Source organism: Neopsephotus bourkii, unplaced genomic scaffold, assembly GCF_033783945.1.
Source record: "Neopsephotus bourkii isolate Nb327-2 ecotype Australia unplaced genomic scaffold, CSIRO-AGI_Nbou_v1 NB_1825, whole genome shotgun sequence".
NCBI classification, from domain to species: domain Eukaryota; kingdom Metazoa; phylum Chordata; class Aves; order Psittaciformes; family Psittacidae; genus Neopsephotus; species Neopsephotus bourkii.
This window is the reverse complement of record NW_026902298.1, coordinates 8741605-8761435: the sequence shown is the minus strand read 5'-3', so window position 1 is coordinate 8761435 and position 19831 is coordinate 8741605. Positions and strand designations below refer to the sequence as shown.

The window sequence follows — 19831 nt, the reverse complement described above, 5'->3', positions numbered from 1 at the left end:
CCTTATATCCAATCTAAACTTCCCATTTCATTTACAAGATCACTTACAAGAGAAGGACAAAAGGACCAGGACTAACCCAGCCAGGAAACAGCATACTCCTTGCAATAGATCCATAAATTTGGGCTGTTTGGTATGCATTGTTCTGGCCTATCTGGAGTCTACAAAAATTAGGTGGAACGGTTAGGCTTCTTCTTGAGAAAAACAAATAAGAGCATTGCCTCCCATTGTAGGCTTATGTTTGGGAACCTGGTTGAGCCCATATCCCATGGAGATGGAGAGATTAGGAGCTCAAAGCAGATAAACCATGGTGTGTGACAGTGACCACGTATGTGCATTAACACATAAATGGCCATTGCGTCCTGGCCCAGGAGAACTTATGAGGGGAACTGAGTGGGTCCCGAAGGCCAAGAATATGGCTGTGGTTGTCAAATCTGACAGAAATTAGTTCCCTCCTGGGAAAAATAGAGAATGGCCTCGTTTAACCCATAGATTTCATTAAACCCAAAACACTGCTGAGAACTCCACCTCAGGGGGTCAAAAGGAAAAGAAGCAGCAGCTGAAAGCCTGCAGTAGCATCCCAGTGGGAGCAGAATCAGTCCAAGCTGGCTTTATGAAAATGGTCTGATGGGAAACACAGTCTGAGTATGTAAATAGCTAAATTGGTTGCTCTGGCAATCATCTTCCACCTATGTCTGAGGTGAAGCAGGTCCATGGGGCTGGCAGGAGGTTGAGCAAGGGGTGGGTTTGCCTGGTGGTGGTGAGTAAAACAGTTCCCTTTTGCTCAGCCCTGTGCCAGAAGTACTGACACAGTCGTGTGAGCATGGGCAAGCTGGTGAAGTCATAGAATCATAGAACCATACAATAGTTAGGGTTGGAAAGGACCTTAAGATCATCCAGTTCCAACCCCCTGCCATGGGCAGGGACACCTCACACTAAACCATGTCACCCAAGGCTCTGTCCAACCTTGCCTTGAACACCACCAGGGATGGAGCATTCACAACCTCCCTGGGCAACCCATTCCAGTGCCTCACCACCCTCACAGTAAAGAACTTCTTCCGTATATCCAATCTAAACTTCCCCTGCTTAAGTTTGAGCCCGTTACCTCTTGTCCTATCACTACAGACCCTAATGAAGAGTCCCTCCCCAGCATCCCTATAGTCCCCCTTCAGATACTGGAAAGCTGCTCTGAGGTCTCCACGCAACCTTCTCTTCTCCAGGCTGAAGAGCCCCAACTTTCTCATCCTGTCTCCATACAGGAGGTGCTCCAGCCCCTGATCATCCTCGTGGTCTCCTCTGGACTTGTTCCAACAGTTCCATGTCCTTTATATGCTGAGGACACCAGAAGTCAGGAGATGAAAACACCTTAGACTGCTTGAAGCACATACCAGAGCAGGTTAGGTACATCTAGAGCAATGAGTAAAGCTGCCCCTACATGCTCTTTGCCCTGTGTGTCCTGCACAAAGGGGCATTGTCCACACCACTCCTTCCCCAGGCAGGTAGCTCTGCTCCACAGCTCCCTGCTCTCCTGACAGAGCTTTCTCCTGGGGGATAGACCCATTAAATAGAGAGATATTAGGAACAATTCCTTCCCCAAAGGGTGCTCAGGCATTGGAACAGGCTGCCCAGGGCAGGGATGTAGTCACCATCCCTGCAAGTGTTCACACACTGTGGAGACGAGGCCTCAGTGCCATGGGTTAGTGGTGGCCTTGGCAGTACTGGGGAATTTTTGGATTGGATGAGCTTAAAGGTCTTTTCCTACCCGATTGATTCTATAATCACTGCATTACACACTGTCCCCAGCTGGTAATAATCTGTACAGCTTCTTACTGTAGCATCTCAACATCAATCTGTCTATTGACAGGAGATGGGGCACCAGTTTTCTGTTTATGTCAGACCATGTTGTCAAAGTTACCCACACACATCACCCATCCCTCTCAGCTGGGAGTCATTTTACACAGGCGTTGGTTACAGGAGAAGGTTATTTGGACTTGATGTCTTTTCCAGCCTAGCTGATTCTATGATTCTATGATTCCATCCAATATGTATTACAGTTTGAAGCAAGCTGGACTGTATAGCAGTGTGCTATCCCTGTTTGCCACCCCCAAGTTCATCAGCTGCAGGAGGTGTCAGGGAGAAAGAATGGTGTGATTTAAGTCAATTTTGTTTTCCAAAGCATCTTTGCTTTGGAAAACAGAGAAACTGACTTACAAATAGAGAGTCCCTAACTCCAGGCAAGACCCTGGGTACCAGCAGGCACAGCACAAAGTCTGTCTGACCCCTTCTTTGGGATGGAGAGCTTCCACAGCTTGCTGTAGCACTGAAACCTTGGCTCTAAACCCCAGCTTGTGGGAAGCTACAGCCTCATAACTGTGTTCACTGAAGGAGTTTTGCAGTTTGGAGCCCCATTATTTATGTGAGACTGTATATCTTCTCCTGAGAGCCTTCTGAACAGAATGGATTGCAGCAGAACTCACACATTCCCACACAGGCATGTTTGCCTCTCGTGAAGTCTGCAAAAACATGACCCAAATGTATGGTGAGATAGTAAATCTGAGAAGACAGTGTGCAGGAAGCCTAGTCTGAGATAAGGAGGAAGGAGAAAGCAACCCGTTGCAGCCCGTCTGCAAGCTTTCCTTGCAGATGCTCTGAGCCCAAGAGCTGGGAATGCTTTGGGAAGCAGAGGCCTAGTGCCCCACTGATGCTAAGAGTCTTCAGACATTGGAAACTGAAGCTTTTAACTGTTCTTCCCAAATTTCATTCTTTCCAGACAAGCTTATTTCTAAAGAGTAGAGGAAGATCTCATAGCAGCCTTCCAGTAGCTGAAGAGGGCCTATAGGGATGCTGGGGAGGGACTCTTCATTAGGGACTGTAGTGATAGGACAAGGGGTAACTGGTTAAAACTTAAACAGGGGAAGTTTAGATTGGATATAAGGAGGAAATTCTTTCCTGTGAGGGTGGTGAGGCACTGGAATGGGTTGCCCAGGGAAGTTGCGAATGCTCCATCCCTGGCAGTGTTCAAGGCCAGGTTGGACAGAGCCTTGGGTGATATAGTTTAGAGCGAGGTGTCCCTGCCCATGGCAGGGGGTTGGAACTGAATGTTCTTAAGGTCCTTTCCAATCCTAACTATTCTATGATTCTATAAAAGAGATCTTGCTTACTAGGAAACTCTGAAATAGTATGTACTGTTCAGACCAGTGCTTTGACTTGTATTGATTCATACATTCTTAGCATGGTTTGGGTTGGAAAGGATCTTAAGATCATCCAGTTCCAATCCCATGCCACGGGCAGGGACACCTCACACTAGAGCAACTTGCTCCAAGCCCCTGTGTCCAACCTGGTCTTGAACACTGAAGGGATGGGGCAGCCACAGCTTCTCTGGGCACCCTGTGCCAGCGCCTCAGCACACTCACAGTAAAGAACCTCTTCCTTATCTCCAACTTCAACTTCCCCTGTTTAAGTTTTAACCCATTACCCCTTGTCCTGTCACTACAGTCCCTAATGAAGAGTTCCTCTCCAGCATCCTTATAGGCCCCCTTCAGATGCTGGAAGATGCTCTGAGGTCTCCACGCAGCCTTCTCTTCTCCAGGCTGAACAGCCCCAACTTTCTCAGCCTATATTTGTATGGGAGCGATTCCAGCTCATGTTTTATGACTGTCTATTTTATTCTCCTCTCTAGGCCATCCCGCCTGCAGTCACTTCCATGTTGTGCTTCCCACCCTGATAGAAAAGGTGACTTAAACCCTGAAGCTCTGGCTGTGGCACGGGTGTAGGGATGGCATCTTCTTTAGGCAGATCCCTTCTGAGCTGGGGGCTCAGCACACAGATGTCCACATGTAGATCAGAAACCTCCCAAAACAAGCACTTCCCTAAGGGAATATTTTGGGAGACAATCTTTGCAGTCTATTTACAGCTTGTGATCAAAGTATGATTTTCCAAGGCGTGTTTGGGACCCAGGTTTGTTGTTGGGATGATGTTTGTGAGTGCTCTTTGGTCAGTACATTGTGTATATCAACCACTGCAAGGAATAGCAGCTGAATGGTGATCTGTGGTGGTGAGTGGGAGGTAGGTACATGGCGAACACATGAGATAAGAGGCTTCTGTTTCCTGGTTGGATGAGCATCGTTGGCAGAAATAGGTTTTTCTGGGGCAAATACCTCATTTTCACGAGTTCCTAAAGATGATTTCTGTAAATATTTGCAAATGTTTGCTTGACATTTGCAGTCACTCATGTCAATACGATCCCATCCTGGAATGTTAACTGGAAACAAACACGAAAGTGGGCATGAGCTCAGCTGATGCGGATGCAGTTTTTAATTTAGGCTGATTTTCATGGTCATCATCTTTCACATAATCACCCAGTTCTGCTGAGAATTAGTGGTGCTCCAGGAGCCTCGCTCCTTCCAAGAGCCGTGATTTTTTGTTCTCTGTTAGGAAGTGCATTACCAGAGTCCCTGTTGTTTGTGTCTTACTGTCTGACACTTCCTCCCAAAATCCTGCCTCCAGTTGCTTCTAACTTCATCAAAATGGAACAATTTGGACTAAAAACTCCCACAGCACCACTGGCTGTTTTTATAATACTATTATTTTTTAAAGTTCATCAGGATCAATGGAGCTGTTTCCAAGAATGCAGCTAAAAGTGAAGCACATTTTCGTGCTCTCCATGTGAGGGAGGATAAAAATCTGACAGTATTTGATTTCATAACTTCTGGTGCACTGTGCTGTGGAGCTGGGCTTTGGGTGGGAAATGTGCTCCATGCCTTTCCTCTGAACAATTATCTAAGAACAAGCCTTAAGGAGATGTGGTTCTCACTCTGTAGCAACAGCTTTGATTTTCACACCTAAACACACTGCAGATTTCCCATGTCCTGGGCATGGTTCCAGCCAGGTCTGAACTCACTCTTCTTGCACCAGCCACTTACCCCAGTTGATGGTCCAGCCTTGCTTGGACCCAAGCAAAGCAAACTGCTTGATGTAACCGAAGACACAGGAAAAGCTGCATCAGAGAAGCAGCAGAGGGCTGGAATAAGAAATGGTGATGTGGCAGAAACTTGATCTGAAGACTGGGGAGCGTGTCAGACTGAATGGGGGCTTGCGACTGAGTGACTGAGATACAAAGGTATTGCACGATTCAGGGCATCTGAGAGACATAACAGACCAACAGGACCTTCACCTCCATGCTACAAAGATATTGGACAATACTAAGTACTCTTTAAAGCTTAGGCTTAGATATCTCAGTGGCTGTTGTGAGCTTGGTGGCTCCCTGACTGGGTTTACCGTCCATACAACATGAGCAATAGCAGTGCCTAATCTCACCGAAATCATCGTGGTTCAGGCACCTCTGTAACCTTCTGATATGCCCAGTGAATGGTGTGTGAAGCCCTGAGGACATAAATAAGGATTGCTTTCACACTCTGGGCAATGAGAACTGCTCTCTGGGGGTAGAGGTCCAGTATATATGATCTAAAGACCCTGGGAGAAAGAAGTATGTTATAAAACAGGCTGAATTGGGGTTGTTCAGCTTGGAGCAGAGAAGGCTCCAGGGAGACCTTACTGTGGCCTTTCAATACCTTAGTTTGGTCTACAAGAAATGTGGAGAGGGACTTTTTATAAGGGCGTGCAGGGACAGGACAAGGGTGAACGACTTTAACCTGACAGAGGGGAGATTTAGATTGGATGTATGGAAAAAGTTCATCCCTGTGAGGGTGCTGAGGCGCTGCCACAGGGTGCCCAGAGAAGCTGTGGCTGCCCCATCCCTGGCAGTGTTCAAGGCCAGGCTGGACACAGGGTCTTGGAGCAACCTGCTCTAGTGGAAGGTGTCCCTGCTTGTGGCAGGAGGTTGGAACTGGATGAGCTTTAAGGTCCCTTCCACCCCAAACCAGTCTGGGATTCTATGGAAAGGGATAAAAGGAAAAGCCCTTCACACAGTGCTCTTGCTGCTCATCCTCCTGTGTCCAACAGATATGTTTGGTCCATTGTCATTCAATCATGGTGCTGAGCAGCCAGGGGCCACCCCCAGCAGGCAGAGTCAGTTCTTCAGTGCTGATGGAGCCACACTGCTCTGGGTGCCATCTGTAGCCATGACAGCACAAAGGGCAAACATCCCCCCACCAAAAATCTGCTCCTACAGCAGATTTATAAAGGAATTTGGTGCCTCAGGTGATGCTGAGATCCACACCTTGGCCTGGTTCAGTCATCACCAAGTGCAGGCAGTGGCCAGATGCTGGTAACTTCAGTGGTCAAGTGGCTGAAGGGTAGGATGCTGTGAGAGTGCAGCTCACCAGGTATGGGCAGTCTGGGGGGAGAAGTGAACCCCAGAGGTGGAGAAGAAAGTTAAGGTCAGATCCTCTTGGCTCATGCAAACCTACTTCTGTTAGGTTGGTTTGGGTTTTTTTGCCCCTTTTCTTTCCCCTGGTGATAATTAAATGTGTTGCAAGTTGAAGTAGCCCTCAAATGAAATGGAATAAAATCCCTTTTCCTTCCCTGACCTCAGAGTGCTCTGAATTACTCGACAAGCACAATTTACCTTTCGAGCAATTCACAATCCGCCTTCCCTAAGTAAGAGCACACTTCTGTAGGTGTTTTCCTTGCTCAGTACTACCTAATGTGTTTTTTCCCCTTAATAACTGCCATTTGCCCTGCATCTTGCTATTCTCAACTCAAGATGAAAAATGGAAGTTGCTGGCTGTGAATACCATTCATTATTCATTTACCAGAGGAACCTTAGGCACATTCATCCCATTTCCTCTTAGTGCCTCATTATCAATAAACCTTTGCCTCACTGCTTCTGTAAATCATTTTCATCCCTTTCCTTTGTGAACCATGTGATTTGGCTCTTGCACAAAGGTCTCACGAGAGTAATTGGCCGAGTCATGTAGTATTGTTTTTACTTCTTGATAAGATGGCAAAACTTCATTAAGAGATTACAGTACTACAAATATACATACATATATATCAATTAAGACAGCATTGTATTTAAACCATGAAGTGTTTCCTAGTATTTGCCCTGAACACAGCAGCTATTGGTGTCATTCAAAAGGCTTACATTAACCTGGCTCCCAAAGGGAATGTGCACCTTCTCTCTGCTGTGATACGAAGGATGTGGAGCTGAATCTTCAGAGCTAGGAGTGTACTAAGCTGTGGGTTAGATTTCAGGGCTGAGGAGAGAAGGGAGAGAGCTTCAAACATCCTTTCTCTCCTCCTCATGGCCCCAACATGGCAATGAGAGAGTAGCACCCATGACTGATGGTAGGCTTCCATCAGAGGCTGGGGCAGCACTGGTGGCTCCCTACCTTGGTGAAATACCAGTGGATAGACCCAGACTGGGCTGGAGGGATCCTATGGAGGCCAAGAGTTTATTAAACTTAGGTTTAACTGGAGCGGAAATATGTGCCTCTAAGCAGGGTAGCAAAGGTTAATGGAGCACTTTCTGTAGACGTTTTATGACGCTCTTTGGGGATACATATAAGAAGACTGGGGCGTTCTGAGTAATTTAAATCACTATTTGTTTAGACTGTGTAAGGGGCAGCTGGAGTTCCCAGGGTAATCAGTCTGGGACAGGTTTCTCTTTCTTTGCTGTTTCTCCCCATGTCTATAGTAGAGACATGATACAGTTCATGGCCAGGCAGTGCAGTGGATCTATATCCCCCCAACACCTCAAAACAGCTCTTGTGCATCCCCTGGTACTGCATGGGGGGGCTTATGGGGACCAAAGACATCAGCTCTGTCTAGCAGGGGTGGTCACTGCCCTTGGACCCTGTTGGGACTCCATAGCTCCCCCTCTCCCTTGGTATCAGCATCTCCTCAGCAGGAAAACCCCACAGGGATGCAGCACTGTTCCCATTTGGTGACCCCACATCATGGAGATCTCTTTGCAGCGGGTGACCTGAGCAATGGGATGTAGAAGGATGTGGGGGGAAACAACCTGCCATTGTCAGGTCTGTGCTAGTTGTTTTGTCTTCCTCCTCAGCTGGCAGATTCCCAGTTTGGTTGTGCCGCTTCTTGCCCCAGTTTGTGATTGTGCTGCCCTCCTTCTCCCTGCCAGTAAAACCTGATGGCAGGCTGTCACCCAAACCCAGTGTCTGTGAATGGGGGGGTTTATAGCCAGGAACCTCCTTTCTTTCTGCAATGCTTCTAAAAGCCCAGTGCTTGTAAGAACACTAGCAATTCCCAGACCTGGCTGGCCTTGTGCTTTGCAATGTGCAGTCAGGATGGGAATAAGCTTTAGCTGTGCTTCCAAGAACAGGCAGGTTTGGGGAAGGGTGAGTGGTTTTCTTCCCTTGTCTGGGCCCTTCCTTTTTAATCAGCTGTATAAAACTAGAGAAGGGCAGGACTATTTTGTTAAAGAACCTGGCTCAAACCTAATGCTTAAACTCAACCCGTTCTGTGGTTCAGTGACGTTCAGCCAGTTTTGGGTGTTACTCCGGTTTTCCCATCACTCCTGCTTTCTATTTTCCAAGTGAAAACAGTAGCACCCAAATCCCCGTGAGATGCAGGTACTTAGGTGTAACTTGGCTGCTGTAGCATCTCATCCAGACTCAGAACTCTTCTCCACAGGGGCATCTGGGGACCCAAACTGGGAAGCACAAGGAGCTGTGTTGCTAGGAGTTGCTGGGGCTTGTCTGCCTGCCTGTCCGAAGTGCATAATGCTTCTCTTTAAGCATAAAGGTAGTCCAGGGACACACATTTGCTGGATTAGGGCCGCGGGCTGGGTGCTGTAGCTAAGCAGAGCCTGCTTAGACGCCTCTCCATGCAGTGCCTGCAGCTCTTTTGAAGTTGGTCTGGCACTAATTTGAGCCAGGACTCCACAGTGCAGAAGCAGCTGAGTTCTTGCTCAGCTCCTGACAAAATGGCTCAAAACTCTCCTGTCCCCTCTGTGCTGCGCTGGTTGTTTCCCGTTGCAGCCCCAGCCCCGCTGCCAGCAGCAGGAACCAGGCAACTTGGAAGTCACCTCTGGGAGGCAGCTGAACTTCAGCAATGCATCGCTGCCTCTGCTGCCAAGGGGCTGCTTCTGCAAAGCAGACAGGAGAATGCAGAGAGAGACAGACTGACCATCAGACTGACGGCGTGAGCACTGTCCGGGCAGGCACAGGCACACAGGATGGGGTGAATCACTCTCCAAGCTGGCAGCGGGGAATTACTGTGTTATAGTCAGACATCAGAGCACAGCTCAACTCCCTACAGGCAGTTTTGCCTCTCCAGCTTTCCCCAACAGCTTGAAGGAGTGTCTCCCTGCTCTCCCCTAACTAGATGGCTGAATTACACCTGCTGTGATACGCAATGGCTGGTGGTGCCTTGCTTCGTGTGTAGTGAATGGGGAAGGTGACACTCATTCAGATCATGGAAGGTTGCACCGGTGCCTCGTGCCTCCCCCTCTCCCGAGTGGAGAAGATGCTCTACTCATCCAGTGCCTTATATGCAAATTATAGGGAAAACAGCCATGGTGTGTTGAGGGGAAGAGGGAGCGCTGAGTGGTTCCAGAGAAAGCTGTGGAGGAGATGACAACTTGCAGAGCTCCCTTTTGTCTTGCAGTACTCAGACAAGGGGTCTGTTCAAATCCTTGCAATGGACAAAGGGCATGGGTGAGGTTAAGATGAATGCATAAATCCATAGCTCATGGAGAGGCTTATGCTCTTCCTTCCAGAGAGCTTAGCCCTAAGCCCTGCATCACCCTCATCTGTCACTCACATAGAATCATAGAGAATCACAGCCTGGTTTGTGTTGGAAGGGACCTTAAAGCTCATCCAGTTCCAACCCCTGCCACGGACAGGGACACCTTCCACTAGAGGAGCTTGCTCCAAGCCCCTGTGTCCAACCTGGCCTTGAACACTGCCAGGGATGGGGCAGCCACAGCTTCTCTGGGCACCCTGTGCCAGCACCTCAGCACCCTCACAGGGAAGAGCTTCTTCCTTATATCTAACCTGAACTTCCCTTGTTTCAGTCTAAACCCAACACCCCTTGTTCTATCACTACAGTCCCTGAGGAGATCTGAACAACCCTCAGTGTTCACATAGGCACTGAATGGCACTGCCTGTCATCAGCCCCAGGGCTCCCCAGTGCTTACAGCATTCCCTGCTGCAGGTACAGGGCTGATTTAGCAGTGCCTTGGAGGAGAGATGGGGGCTGAATCTTGGCTACCTTAAGCACTATCATTATATTGATCAGATGGAGATTACTTCCAAACTGGGAAGCCTTGCTCTATCTAGAGTTTTCTCAAGGGAAAGCAACCCTTGAGGCGGGGAACTGGCTGACCCTGAAGTAAGGCAGACAGGCGGATGGGGAAGATGCTCCCCCAGCAGATGACAGCCAGGTAGCAACTCTCAGCTCAGATGGGAGCGGGACAAAAGCTTCACGTTGGGTCAGTGCATCGTGGTGTGCAAATTGTGTGTTGAGTATTGTGTGCAGTTCTGGTGTCCTCAACATAAAAAGGACATGGAACTGTTGGAACAAGTCCAGAGAAGGCCACGAGGATGATCAGGGGCTGGAGCACCTCCTGTATGGAGACAGGCTGAGAAAGTTGGGGCTGTTCAGCCTGGAGAAGAGAAGGCTGCGTGGAGACCTCAGAGCAGCCTCCCAGTATCTGAAGGGGGGCTATAGGGGTGCTGGGGAGGGACTCTTCATTAGGGACTGTAGTGATAGGGGTTAAAACTTAAGCAGGGGAAGTTTAGATTGGATATATGGAAGAAGTTCTTTACTGTGAGAGTGGTGAGGTACTGGAATGGGTTGCCCAGGGAGGTTGTGAATGCTCCATCCCTGTCAGTGTTCAAGGCCAGGTTGGACAGAGCCTTGGGTGCCATGGTTTAGTGTGAGGTGTCCCTGCCCATGGCAGGGGGTTTGGAACTGGATGATCCCAAGGTTCTTTCCAACCCAAACTATTCTATTCTGAACTGTATAGCGCAGAATGAAAGTGTTCAGCAAACAGCATGGGACCTGCCTGTTGTGCCTTTCGTTTATCCAAGGTTTCTGTGGATCCTTTTGGATTTCAGTCCCAATAAACAGCTACTGGTCAGCGTGTAGGTGTAAGTCTACAACTGGGACAATCCCATTCAACATTTGTCCTATATTAGTGATTGGGGGGAGTTGTGATTTTTTTGGATTTGTTTTCTTTATGAGCTCCCATACTTTGTCCTGTTCAGCACTGACCCCAGTCTTAAGAGCAGTTAGGTCCTTATGTTTGGTTCTGAGGAACTTGACGAAAGCCAACACCACCAGTCGACAGTAGCCATGGCAAAGCAATGCAGGGCTGTTTGGGAAGGAGAAGACTACATATCCCAAAGGTACCAGATTCAGAGCCAAAAGGAAACTGAAAGCCCTTTCAATCCTTCTGCTCCTTCCCTGCCTTGCTCATCTTTCTTGGCAGGCAAGCACTAGGGATATACCAATTCAGAGGTACTGGTTGGCTTTTGGTCCACATGCACTGTTTTAGGGAGACATACAAGTAGGACATAGCAGAAACCCAGAACTATTTCCTAGCTGTTTGTGACATGCCTACATCTTTACTGCTATAATTTCAAGCAGGGCTTTGCACGAAGCCTGATGTGCTGAAAACCCAAATATGACCACCCTTGGCTTGAAGACCTTCAGGTGTCAGAGAGAAGAACAAAGTCCCTAAGAAATGGTTCATCAGAGAGAACCAAGATGTTGGAGTAAACAAGAATTATGGAATCACAGAATGGTTTGATTGGAAGGGACCTTAAAGCTCATCCAGTTCCAATCCCCTTGAACAGGCAGGGACACCTTCCACTAGACCAGGTTGCTCCAAGCCCTGTCCAACCTGGCCCTGAATCTCCTTTCACGTTCAGTAGTGAGGAAGTGAGCAGTTTCATTTTCTCCCCATGAAGACAATGGCAGTGCATTTTCTTGCTCTTTCTCTTTCCCTACATCATGTTCTGGGAGCCAGAAAGTCAGCTGCAATTACAGCAAGTTGCTAGAAGCATTTTTCGTGCCTTCAAATTTCGCTAGTCAGCTCTTTCCTGCTGTTCAAATGAATATGCCACATGAAGAAGGACTTGGGGCATAAACTGTGCCTTTTTACTCTAGCCACAGCTTCTATGTGGCGTTTTCAGAACTGATTTGTTTATGTAAAAGCCAGTTTTGTTAGTGCCCTTTAAATAACATGAAAGAGGAGCAAGCAGCACATGTTGCGTTTGTACAGACGATGCTGAGCTCTCCCCAAGTAGCCACAGGGTGTGTGAATTCAGCTAATCAGACAATAAAGCAATATGTGCCCTTGAAAGCAGATGTTTGTACTGGAAAAAGAAAGCTAATTCAGGGGAAAAAAGCAAGAGGAACAGCAACTTCCACAAACAAATAACACCCACGTGGGTGCACACTTCCCCAGGCTTGCTGTGATGTAAACCTCTCAGCAGCGCTAGAGTTAATGTTTATCAAGCTGTCTGTCCTCAGACCCATGCAGTGATTTACTCCAGCAGGATGTAACCAGCCAGGCACAAAAGGGTTTAAGTGCAGCCAGGGCTGAGGTGGTTTTGACTCCCAGAGAAGCATCTCTAAGGCACGGAGTGGAAATGGAGCCAGTGACTTGAGTTGTATGCTGGTTGCAGGGCCATTGAAAGCCTATGGACCTACCAGTGCTGTGTGGCACCTTTGGCACTGTCCCCAGGCTGCCTTTCAGGAATAGAAGGAGGTTCTGAGACCTTTCTGCTCCAGGCCTTAGCATTGCTCCTGCAGTATGATCTGCTCAGGAAAACAAGTCTCTTCTTGAAGAGAGGAGCATAGGTATGGTCAGGAGGAGCACAGTAGAAAGAAGTTATCTCCTCCCCAGTTTCATCCTTCTAAAACCAGGCTTTTCTGTAGGAATTTTCTGTGTCTGTCACTAACTCCCCAGGCTGACTAGGTATTCCATGGCTATTTTTATGGCTATTTTCATGGCTATGTTAGCAGCCCCAGCAGCTTTGGGCAGGCTCAGCAGAGATTCATGGTGTCCATGGAGGTGAGCACATTCATGCCGTGATCTCTCCTCTGCACAAAGGGAAGCTGGTGCATGCTGTGCCATGGAAAGGGGCTGCCCCAACCATGTTCCAGCCTTCCTTCAGGTTCTGTGGGATCAACCAAATGAGCTCCCTGGATGGGTTAGATGGACAGATGTGCTTTCATATAGGAACCAGCTCTGATTTATGCAAACTCAAGGGAACCACTAGTAGGCTGGACACAAGGTGATGTACTCATCCTCATCCAGATTGGAAATAGAGGTGCTCCAACCAGTTTCTGCACAGCAGCAAATAAATGCAGTTTCCAGAACTATGCCAATGGCTTTTGTCTTATGTGGACTTCTACCACTTGCATTTAAGAGGTGAATGCTGCCTAGTTTTACCAGTTGGGCTCAATAGGGAAACTATAGTTAGGTATCTGATCGTTGCTAATAAAATCAGTGATGCCACGTTAAGCTAAAAAAAGTGGGTCATTTCTCCTTCTTTAAATCCTCCTTTATAACTGCAGACTGCAAGAACATTCTCTCCTGGAACAGAAATAAGCCTAAAGATTTGGCCCATTCTATACCTCAAATCCAGCTGCTCCATTTTATCCTGTATATCCCAAAACGTGGTTGTTTTCTTAAAACGACAGCCTTGTGCTGACTCCTAAACTGCAGTGACAGACAGGAGGCAGAAGGCTGCAACAGACAACTTGGGAACAAGTTTAATGGCTTCAGCATGTGTTAAGGCACGATCACAGGGACTGGATAAGGTTACTCCCACCAGCCAAGTGCTGGAGGTGTGCTGGCTGGGCTGTGGTGTAAATCTTCCTTGTAGAATACACTGCCCAAACCCTACCTAGGCAACATTTTAGTACTGGTATTTAAGCAAGAGTTGAAAGAATGACATGAAGAGCCAGAACTGGGTTTTAAAAGTCTTTTTAAACATCTGCACTATAAATTCGTTGGGGTTTTTCTTTTTAAAGCATTGTTGCTGTGAAAAGTAAGAGTCAGAGCATGGCAGGGAGAGGCACCATGAAATGGCCAGTGCAGGAAGCCATAGGGATCTGGGGATGGGCAGGGAGAAAACCCCATGGCAGGAAGGCAGAAGCTCCCTATGTTATTTAGTGTAGGAGCAGAGAGGCAGCCCGGTGCTCCCCAAGGCTGGGATAGCATGGGGTTCCTCACTGAGACGTTAACAGCTCGGATGAGATGCTACCAGAGCAGAACATTGGCAATGCCAAGATCCTGCAGGCTTCTTTGGAGCCCAGAGGAAACAGCTCTGTGCTGGTGGTGTCTCTGGGTTTGGCTGGCTATGGAGATGTCTTGCAGCCTTGTAGGATCACAGGGTCTATGTGAAGGGAGTCTATCTTTGTGGTTTGCCACACGTGCTGTGTAAAGGAGACCCACCGTTTCACATTGGGCCCAAAGATGTGTATTTGACATGTCCTACTGCCTATTCCCATGTGGATGCACAAAGCTGACTTTGCTCTGATTGTATTTCATACTGCTATAAGGGCAAGGACAGAGTTGTAAGCAGTGAAGGAGGCACCAAGTGGTCTTGTTGGGCTTGTAAGTGTGCAGTGATGCTCACATTACCTCCTTGTCATGGAGATCTTCACAATATGTAACTCCAGGTCTCTTTAGGTTTGATTAGAAACAGACACCCCAAACTTTGCACTGAAACTTTGAGGCCATCTCCAGTTACAGGAAGTCTGGGTATATCCATATGCAGATGTATGCAATTTGTTTCACTTCTGCAGTTAGCATGACTGGTTTTGAGGTCAGGGAGCCTTTTACTACAGAATGAGTTACATCTTGGGATGCTCAGCCAAGGGTGGATGCACGCCATCCCCTCCATACACTGCCATCCATGCTCTCTGCCTCCTGCCTTCCAGTGACAGCTCATCCCTACTGGTGCCCATAGGGGCTGGAGGTAAAGAAGCCCATATCTGCTCCATGGATGAGTGGCAAGGAGGACTCTGAGCTGGTGGTAGGGTTGGGTGGCCGCTTGCTCCTTGGGGCTGACGGCTTGTGGCAGTGATAACCATCACTGCTGAAAGCCCAGCTCCCAGCTGCAGTCTGAGCTACACAGTCAATGAAATTAAATCAGAACCAGCGCTTTTCTGCGTGTGTTTTGCAGACCCTTTTCCAGCTACTTAGGCTGCTTGAGTAGATAGGAAACAGCAGAGGAGTTCCCAAGGAAAGGCCTCAGGTCTTGTGTTTGCTGCTTGTTGGATCGCAGGGGAGCTGGGAGGTAGGGAGAAGCAGCACAAAGGCAGGGGGAGAATGTGCTGAGCTTCCTGACACCATAAATAATAAAAGAAAAAAGGAAGAAAGGAGGAAAAAAATTCCTGGAATACTTTCATTTATTTATTACTCCATCTCTACTGATGCTCATAGGCAGGAGTCCATTGCTGTATGCTTTTCTGGAGATGTTTTATTATCATTAGGTTTGAAAAGTATAAATATCATGGCCATAGCATATGATTTACCCAGTTTGTGGTGCAGGGCATAGGCCCAGCCTGTTTTGGATGGGCCTGTCCACCTGCATCCCCCAGGAGGGATGGAAGAAGTCAGCCAGTTGGGAAGTGAAGGTGCTAAGAGGAGGCAGAGTATGTCAATGGCCTGGATACTGGTCCCAGTACCAGGGAGCATAAAGCTTGGCCGAATGTTCCCCAGGATCAAAGCAGAGAGAGTGGAAATATACGTCAGGTTTTGCTGAGCTTTATGGGGAGCTCTTCAAAAGCCTAAGGGAAGAGTATTAGAGAAAGCAATAAGTCTGAAAGCACAGTGGGGTGGCAGTGGCTGACAGCTCCTGCACCTCTGGTGCCTTCATCCCACATCTGCCTTTGGCTTCTCTGTAATAACTGGCCATTCTTTCCACAAGTCTCTTTCATAGCTCATCCTCACAAGCTTAAACCTGGACCCTCCTTGCCCCCATGCCTGAGGGTGACAGCTACATCTCATCCTCCTGTTTGTATCCCAATCACTGTTTCTACTGCAGGAGTGAGAAAAGGAGAAGGATACATACACCTTTTCACAGGCCTGCTTATTTGGCTATGAAGCCATGACAGAGCTGATCTCAGAAGGGCTAAGCCATGAATATACAGCGAATTAGGTGGAAGGATGTTGTAACAAGGGATGACTGATGGAAAGAATGGGTATTTCCAAAGACAGGCTAAGATTCCTGAACCGGCATTAATGACGCTGCTGGGAGAAAGCTCCCAGTGGGAACATCATTACATGGTGGAGCCACTTCCCAGAAAGACTGATCCTGGGCTGAGAACATTTAAAAATAGGCTAATGTGAAACTGACTGAAAAGGTTCCCCGTTGGTGTGGTCTTGGCTTGGTCAGGAGAGCACGGACAGGGAGTACCACTGCACCCTTTCCTTCCTGGATCTGCAGGAGCTCAGTGTCGTGGCTCGAGGTCAAACCTTGCAGTCAGGCTGCCATGGCTTTTGTCCAGAGATGTGGGCAGGTATGGCATGGACTGTGCAGCACAGGCTGGGTGGACCGGTCCCAGCAGACAAGGACATTGCCATGGGTCCCATCCAGTATCCTGCTGGTGGGGCAGCACTCTTGTTAATGAAGGGCACACCACTGGCACTGTGGACAGGAGGTGGGTAGAAGAGGATGCCCCATGCATGTAGATACATATGCTCCATTACAGAAGCTCAAAGGTGGTTTTACTTGTATCTACTAAGCTTTAGAGAGGAACCAGCTCACTGCAGTGGTTGAAATGTCCTCCTCCTGCTTTGCCCTGTTGGTCTTGTGTGTCATGGCCTATTGGGTACTAATTACTCAGGGAGGTTGGGCAGGAACAGCCTCCCAGGCTGCTGTTGGACTCCTCTCATCTCTCTCTCTGTGTTTCTGGAGGTATCTCACACCAGCCTTTTCTGTGGCACTAAGTGCCTTTCACAGCCTCTTTGCTGGAAGAAGATCAAGTCCTCACAACAGGCTGTGGGGCGACTGGGGAGTGCAGAAACGCCTCTGCTGCCAAACCCCCACTGCATGGGGATGCATGAGCAGAAAGCAAATCCCACCAAGCACCAAGCGTGGCTGTCCTGTGCCCCTGGGTTTCTACCCTGTGTTATTCAGTAGGGGAGCACAGATGGGTTGGGGCCAATCTCTGAGACCTGGGTTTGGGTCCCTCTGTCCTCAGAGACCTCTCCTATGGCCAGGACCAAGGAATGCAGTGTTCCATGGGGTTGACTCCTACTGTGGGTGATGGGAGAGTGAAGCAGGCTGTGCATGCATAGGGTGTACGCACATGAGTGTGCTGGGCTCATCCTTCCACAGAGCTCCTGGAGGTCTAATAAGAATAGGTAGCAGAGCTCACCAAAACCTCCCCATGCCATGCTGGCATCCATGGGCTGGGACCAGCCCCTTTGCCATAACAACCACCTCTTTCCTTAACAGCAGCACACCCTGGTGAGCTCCATCACCCTCAGGTGCCAAGGCCAGCAGCTTTCGTGCACTTAGGGCAGCTTTTTGCCTCACCTCTCTCCTCTGCCCGTGATGGTGTCACTATCTCTACCTGCATTCGGTGCCCAAGTGCCGTGGCTGCAGCTTTAATGGGTTGAACTAATTAACAGGTTGATTTACATCTGTTGCCTTCTCTCTTTTCCCCTTCCCCACCCTGCTCAAACCTGCCCTTCCCCATGCTCCCAACCCAAATAGGTAAGGAGAGCAACTTGGGAGAAGCCGACCTGCAGCCGAGCTCCGATCCTTCGGGAATGGACAGCAGCTACCTCAGCGTGAAGGAGGCCGGGGTGAAAGTGCCCCAGGACAGGGCCAGCACAGACCTGCCCAGCCCCATGGACAAGGCTGACTCGGAGAGCAACAAGGGCAAGAAGCGGAGGAACCGCACCACCTTCACCAGCTACCAGCTGGAGGAGCTGGAGAAGGTCTTCCAGAAGACCCATTATCCAGACGTCTATGCCAGGGAGCAGCTGGCCATGAGGACAGACCTCACTGAGGCTCGTGTACAGGTAATGGGGAATGGGGTGATGCTGGGTGAAGGGAGGGAGAATGGAATCACGAGCCTTGCTTGTCCCTGCAACCTCATCACAGCCTGCAGGCAGACAAGCCCTATCCAGAGCTTGTGGATGCGGATGGTACATCCATGTCTGACACTAGTGTCAGAGCCTTTATTTGGGTTGGTGGCTCCAGTGTTCATAGAGATGCCTCTTGTCATTGAGCTCATGGGGATGGTAAAACCTCAGTCACCCTAAACAAAGCTATTACAAGATATAGGTGACCTTAAGGTCCTTTCCAACCCTCACTGTTCTATGATTCTATGAGTCTATACTTTATTCTGGAGGTTCAGCAGAGGACACAGGTTTGTTAGTCTGAGGGGGACTAAGGTTTCCTGTGTTATGGGCTCTTTATGTCTAGATGGGGATGCAGAGGTGACCAGGATGTTCCATATCAGAGAGCAGCAAGTGATACAGGAGAGGCAGCTCTTGCCCGCTTGTCTACACAGGCACTGAGACTACTCAACGCCTGGTGATCTAAAGCATAAAGATGCTCCCACCAGCTTGGGATGAGCAGGAGTCAAACAGCCACACTGTGGTCTCAAGCACCTCCATCACACAGGTCCCAGCTCCCACAAACTAGAACCCCACACTAACGTGAGGAGCCAAACTCCACATTGAGAGTCAGTGGTTCCCTGAGTGCTGCTCTTTCCTCTGAGTCAAACTGATGGCCTGGCAGAGCTGAGAAACATGTGCAAGAAGGAGCACCATCACTTGGAGCATCCGCAGCTCACTCCGTGATGGCCATCAGAGCTCCCACTGAAGCTTAGGCTCTCATACCCAGTCTATTAAGCCCTGTGACTTCTGTCTGCAGTCATTTATCAGCTCACCGCCCCCAGAGCCTTCATTAGCACCAAGAATAGCTGGCCTGTGCACACATGTGGTTGTGTCTTTTATACCAGGAAGACTCCCAGCCTGGTTTCCCCTCTGCGCTAACCTTTACCAGTAGTTGCAAACAGCCAAAGCAGTCAGGCCAGTATCTTGCTTAAGTACCTTTTAGTCTGTACCGTTCACTTGGAAGTAGCTGCAGGATTTTTCTTGTCTGCTTCCTGGCTTACAAGGCTGGTGTCCTCTTCTTCCCCACAGCGGTTGCTCTTCAGGCTGGACTCAGCTGTGTTTCAATAGAAAGCATCACAATTCCTATTAGTCCCACACTTGGCGTGCTGGGCACTGCGGGATGGGCAGGGAAAGGCAGTGCTACAGACATCAGCTCTCTTCTTCTCCCACTGGATGCAGGCTGTGATTTCCCATGGACACATCACAAGTGCTTGATGGGGTCCCCCGGGAGGCCAGGCGCAGCATTGGATTACCGGCCTCACAGGGCATGAAATTCCTTTTGCTTAGGAATGGGAATGAGGTGCTGGAGGGTGGCAGGCTCCTCCTGCCTGCCTCAGAGCCAGCTAACACATCCCAGCGAGCGCGCAGGGCTGGCTGACAGAGGCAGGATGCAATCCACACGTTCATTCCATATAACCCGTGATCCCAGGGGGTTTATTCCCCACTTTACCACTGGATAACACTGCGGCCAAGGGCAGAAGTGCCTCCCCAGAGGAAATCAGGCACAGCCTGGGGTTGGAGGCTTCACCCTGCTCTGAGATAAGCACCCCCAGGAGCCCGAGAACAGCCTCTTGCAGCCTCTCACATGCACCTCACGCTTGGGATGGTGATGACAGGGCTCAAGTAATGGAGCAGCTGAAGAGCTTGTCTGAGTGGCCTGGCCTCTTATAAGCACTTACCCCAGGGTGAGAGGGGTGAGAACCTGCATTTCAGTCATTCCCCCAGCCCCACCAAGTAGGGCCCATTCCCTTGTGCTGTGGGTTGGCACCCAGCCACTGCCTTGTGTTGAAGGGCTGCTGTGCCCCCAGG

The 19831-nt window shown here is 49.1% G+C and overlaps 1 protein-coding gene across 2 annotated transcripts in view; it reads left to right on the top strand.

The window, feature by feature from the left end:
- ALX4 (ALX homeobox 4) overlaps positions 1 to 19831 on the top strand; it is a 41946-nt gene that overhangs the window by 11594 nt on the left and 10521 nt on the right. For both annotated transcript variants that reach the window (XM_061343608.1, XM_061343609.1), the window contains exon 2: positions 17610 to 17920. In XM_061343608.1, coding sequence (XP_061199592.1) covers positions 17610 to 17920 — 311 coding nt within the window. The remainder of the gene's footprint in view (positions 1 to 17609; positions 17921 to 19831) is intronic.